General features: G+C 36.0%; 1 protein-coding gene across 1 annotated transcript in view; it reads right to left on the bottom strand.

Annotated features, from left to right (window-relative positions):
• LOC104157686 (desmocollin-2-like) overlaps positions 1 to 3,586 on the bottom strand; it is a gene marked incomplete at its 5' end in the record, with an annotated part of 20,776 nt that extends 17,190 nt beyond the window's left edge. Inside the window, 3 exons of the mRNA XM_009695114.1 lie at positions 76 to 189; positions 677 to 879; positions 3,502 to 3,586. Coding sequence (XP_009693416.1) covers positions 76 to 189; positions 677 to 879; positions 3,502 to 3,586 — 402 coding nt within the window. The remainder of the gene's footprint in view (positions 1 to 75; positions 190 to 676; positions 880 to 3,501) is intronic.
• Between the last annotated feature and the right edge of the window lie 1,626 nt (positions 3,587 to 5,212).

Here is a 5,212-nt window from a genome sequence, read left to right on the forward strand (position 1 = left end):
AATATAAGAGAGCTCACTTTTGTTCTTCTTTTATCAAAGAAGTCACATACAAAACTAGCTTCGTATAAAATATACCTGCTGTATTTGTAGTGGAAAAGGTCCCAGTGAGTTCTCTATCATAACAGATGGAATAGGGCCCCATCTTCTTTTGGTTCGCTTGAGAACTGTATCTCTGGCATGCCTGGTCTTCTGTGCCTGGGTCTAGAAGATAAAAAGACAGCTAAGAATATATCCATACATTCTTAACTGTATATAATTTTGCTTAACTACTGTCCTGCGTTTTCATCTTTTTTCCCCTCTGTTCCAATTTTCCCACTGACCATTTGTTTTTCCATGGTCTTCATTTCTGATTATACCTGTGATAGTATTCCCAGAGTTCTTTCATTCATTGTAAGACTTTGCATGAATAAAATCTGCTTTAATTCCTCAAACATGGCTTTTAAGATTCCTGACATTCCTGATTAAGCTCCTTGCTAGCATCTCCCATTTCAGAAAGGAAATCTGATAACTTAAGCAACACAGTAATCAACAACTGCCAAACAAAAATACACTCTACACTAGAGTGCTTTGCCTGATTATTTGAACTCCAAAATTCAACTACAGTTACCCAGCATGAAGTTGTACCCTGTGAAACAGTACTTCAAATAAGTAAGGTATCTTGAAATTAGAAGCTCACCTTTTCTTCTTCTTCCACCAAGCTAACATGTATTTTCTTTTGTACTTGTTCTTGAATGTCTTTAAGTAATATGGTAAAAGTCTTTTTCTCAGTAGACAAAGAAATAGCATTTGTTGTATATACAGAACCATCCTCTAGAATTCTGAAGTTCCCGTCACTGGAACTGATAAACTCTGCAGACTGAAGGCATTCTTTCAAATCAACTGTAAGAAAAAATATTCAGACAGTAACTCAAACAATGAAAAAACATCCCTCACAAAACAAAAAAAATTCCCTAAGTAGAAATTGTATTTACTGACACACGGAGTCTCCAAAAATTTGGTCATTCAGTATTTAAGTATCACAAATATAGATTCTACAACCCATTTATGCACTCAGATTTGACCAAGTTTACATTAATATCCACTCCTGTGTTCATAAGTGTTTCCTAAAGGACATGGGTGCTTCATGGATATCTTTCAACAACATACTATTACACTGGTAAAATTATTGAAGCATCAGAGATGAACTAATACATTTAAATGCAAAAAACATTGTAGACATGCTCATTATTGGATCAGTAGCTATTACTTTGGCCTTGTACACCATGCCCCACAAAATCAGTGAGGATGATTAATTAATGCAAATGCCCAATGGAGATACTACATCTTGGAAGTTTTGCCCTCAGGAGGAAAGCATTGACTGGTACTATGTGATTTAATAGTCTTGAGGGGACAAAGGCCTTCAAATTATGAGGCAGACAGATGGGAGAGATAAAGAGTAACTCTAGAACAAACAATTGGCAGGTTTTTAATATATACATGGTAGAAGCCCATGGAGTTTATAGGAAGTATCAGGTAAGTTCAGCATACTACTCAGGTATTTTTACTGCATTTGCTACTACTTGTGGCCAAAATAAACTTTAATGTACTTCAATAAACTTGGTTCACCAATGAGTAGAGCTGGAAAAAAAGCAAAATCAGGATATTCATAATGAACTGCAGTAGGATCACAGCACTAAGAAAGAACAAATTGGCGCCCTGAAATAGATGAAGGCCAGAGACCTAAACTCTAGACAAATGACCCTTGCACAGTACAAGAGGTGTCAGTGTTATGTTCTCAAAATCCAATCTTCTCCTTCAATGATATCATAGTGGATTGGACCTTGCTCTACGAAACCTAATTGCAAAATTCCCAGAGTAGATTCAGAATTTCACTCCACATATGTAGGTGATATTTTCAATAAACTACATTTCATTTCTCTTTCAAGAATGCAAGAACAGATAGGAAGCATAATTTTAAACATGACATGATTTCTTCCTTCCTCTTCTTAAGTCTTTCTTTTAACTGCTCAATTAAACATTTCCTAGACTTTCTATAGTACTGCAGCAGTGACTCCTCTTCCCTTGTCAATCCATGCAATGAAAATTTAGTATTGAAGAGAATATCACTGCCTCACTTAAAGGCATCTCATACTGGTGCATATTACAGCACTGCACTTCCAAAAATACCACACTGAAGGTTTTGTTTCTGACGATCATGTGAGTCAACATTATGCTCAGCTAGCTATAGCTTTGTGGGATCTTTTTTCTTTACATCTTCTCATATACATTGCATAAGTCAGAGAAATATAAAAAACAAAAAAACTTAAAACAACCAGGAAAATCCCAATTCATTTTATTGTCAAGGTATGGACCTTGTATCAATACGAAATACACTACACTTTCTCAATAAATGTTTAAGTAATATCATTCAAACCATAAAGGTTTTGTTAAATGTTTGGGAGAAAAAAGTTTACATTCAATGTCATGCAATTTCTTCCACAGTGCTGTGAAAACATGAAGTTTTGTTTTTATATAAATTAGGTTTATTTACACAGAGAAACGCTAAAGTCTCTGAGAACATGCTAAATACTTAAACAGTTGTAGCAACCTTTCATTTTAAAATTTAACAGCAAGGTCAATGAACTTTCATTTTTAAAGCTAGATTTTCTGAGCGCTTATATTGTGATGAACTACCAATACACTTCATTTGTTCATTCTGCAGGAATGTGGATTAGGATTGCAGATTTGGAGCATATTCCTCTGTTGTCCTAGGACTCGTGCAAGGCACCTCTGAATCCTCAAATTCAGTCTCAGGCAGCACAGAACCCTGTAGCAGCTCCTATGCCACACCTTAAAAAGCTGCCTTTCAAAGGCTGGTCTGAAAAAAACCCAAAAGGAGTGAGGTGTTTTCTGGCCTCCCTTATTCCTCTCAGTCACCTGCACACTGCCCTAAACCGAGACAGACCATCCGCTCAGAGAGGACCACTCTCCCAACCCGGTGTGCATGCAGGACATCTTTGCAACGCATCCCCTTGCACGCCCTGAACGCCCCAGCACGGCTGAGCAGTCACATCCATGTTCACAGAGCAGCAGCCTCTGGGTGCTCGGTTGTGTGGGTTTTGTCTTCTTTTTTCTTTTCCATTATCCAAATGACTTACTGCCTTCTTTATATGACTCTGTGGGTTACGGGTGCATTTTGGAATATCAAGCCACTTATTTAAATACTACGCCCTAGACTCCAAATTTTGAAAGCATTAAACTCTGCCAATCTAGTTTTAAAAAAAATACTGTAACCTGACAATAGCTGTTTACGCAAAAGTCAAATGGATGCACGGAGCCAGTGTTCAAATCCATAACAAACACAGGGCGTATCCTTCATAAAAAGGCTGATCCAGCTGTTTAACTGGCTGTCCAGTCATCCATTCAGTCCATTAAAAAAAAAAAGTCTCCTTCACTGTTAACAGCATCTCCAGCAAAGCTGCAAGGTTGTATTGTTAAGACAGGCATCCCGCAGTTTCTCACCTCTGCCAACTAATTTGTCAGCCTCTAGTTCAGAAGGAACATGAAAAGTTACTTTCTTGCAAGCTTCACAGCACAAACTCAGGACCTAGAAAACAAATTAAGAAATCAGGAGAAAAAAAAAAAAATTACATGGTATTTTTTAACAACTATAGACACTAAAGCTGCCTTTGGTTGGTTCGGGTTTTAAGACAAGCCAGTGAAACAGCCCAGAAAGCACTCTCCAGGTAACAATTCAGGTACTATGCAGCATAGCACGTCAAGTTTCAAACTGTAAACTACTGCTCCTGGATCTGTCCATGGCTTGTGGGTTTTTGTCTAAAACCACAGCAGCACTGACTTTAACAGCAAGAGTTCCCTTTGACTAGAAGACTTCACCTACATTATTACTTTAGTAGTGGGAAGATAAAACACAGCTTCGCTGTGCACTCCCTCCGATAGCATTCTTGGCCAACTTGGATCCAAAGTCTCTAAGTATTAAGGTTCAATTCATCAAAACGCAGTTCGGGACATCAAAGGGACAAGTGTCTTATTAAACCCACATGACGACACTTGCACTGACATACCACTTTGCATCTTCAAAGTACATTCTCAAGAAACTAATTAAATCTAGCTTCAGCAATTAGATATGACATAAAATGTCATGTATCACAGCAGTCCACTCCCATATAACCAGTTACAAAAATGGGGTCCTCCTCAAAATTCAAATGAGTAGTAGATAACCAGACCTTTTTAATAAAAAAAGTCATATGGAGGTAGAAAGGTTTTCCTCAGCGCACACACTAATTTAGTCTTGACCACAGATTATATATATATATATGTGTACATATCTCTCTCTCTCGCCTAGTTTCTATCCAGATGTTTAAAATTGTAATCCAAAAATCACACAGCCAATTGGACAAAGAAATAGAGAAATGTAAATAAATGCATTCACCCTTTCAAGTACATTTATTCTTTCAGGATGAAAGTCTAGCAAAAAGGAAAGTAATTTTTATTTTGCACACAACTTTAGGATTAAAGGTATAAAGAAGTAAATAGCTAATGGAAATTCTGAAAATTGTGATTCTTATCCAGAAAATATTTAAATACAAATACTTTATAATCTCTAAGACATTAGGAACCTTTAGAAAAAACTATGATCAGTTAAAAAAGTCAAAACGTGGAATTTAATAATTTCTTTAAAGCAATTTAAATGTTGTGGCCGCATCATAACAGTTCTCCATACTGTTCTTTATATATTTACACAGATATAAAAATATGTCTGTATAAAACAATTAAAACATCTCTGTTTATGTATTAGTAGGCACTTCCCTTAGTAACAGATACTTAATAAAATACTCTCTCCTGATAGACATACTACTTTTTAAGTTAGTAAAATCACACCATCTTATTGTATTGTTCTAATATTTTAAAAATCAATGACATCTAATTTTGAAATTTTAATGCCAAGCTAGACTGATGCCAGCGCAAAGAACTATTGAGGAGTAAAAGTAAGCTGTGTTGTCCTTTCACTTTATAAAAAGACAACACTTCAGGAATTTTTTGGGTTTGGGTGTTGATTTTTTTCTACTTGACAGGAGAATTCTTTTATTTTTTTTTTTTTAATTAGATGTATGAGTAAATTCGCTTGGGTTTCTTTGGATTGTATTATTAATATCCTAGCAAAGGAAGGCATGCATAATGTCTGGAATACTAACACTTTCATTAAAATGTA

This window comes from Cariama cristata, unplaced genomic scaffold (genome assembly GCF_000690535.1).
Source record: "Cariama cristata isolate BGI_N322 unplaced genomic scaffold, ASM69053v1 scaffold12132, whole genome shotgun sequence".
Lineage (NCBI taxonomy): Eukaryota > Metazoa > Chordata > Aves > Cariamiformes > Cariamidae > Cariama > Cariama cristata.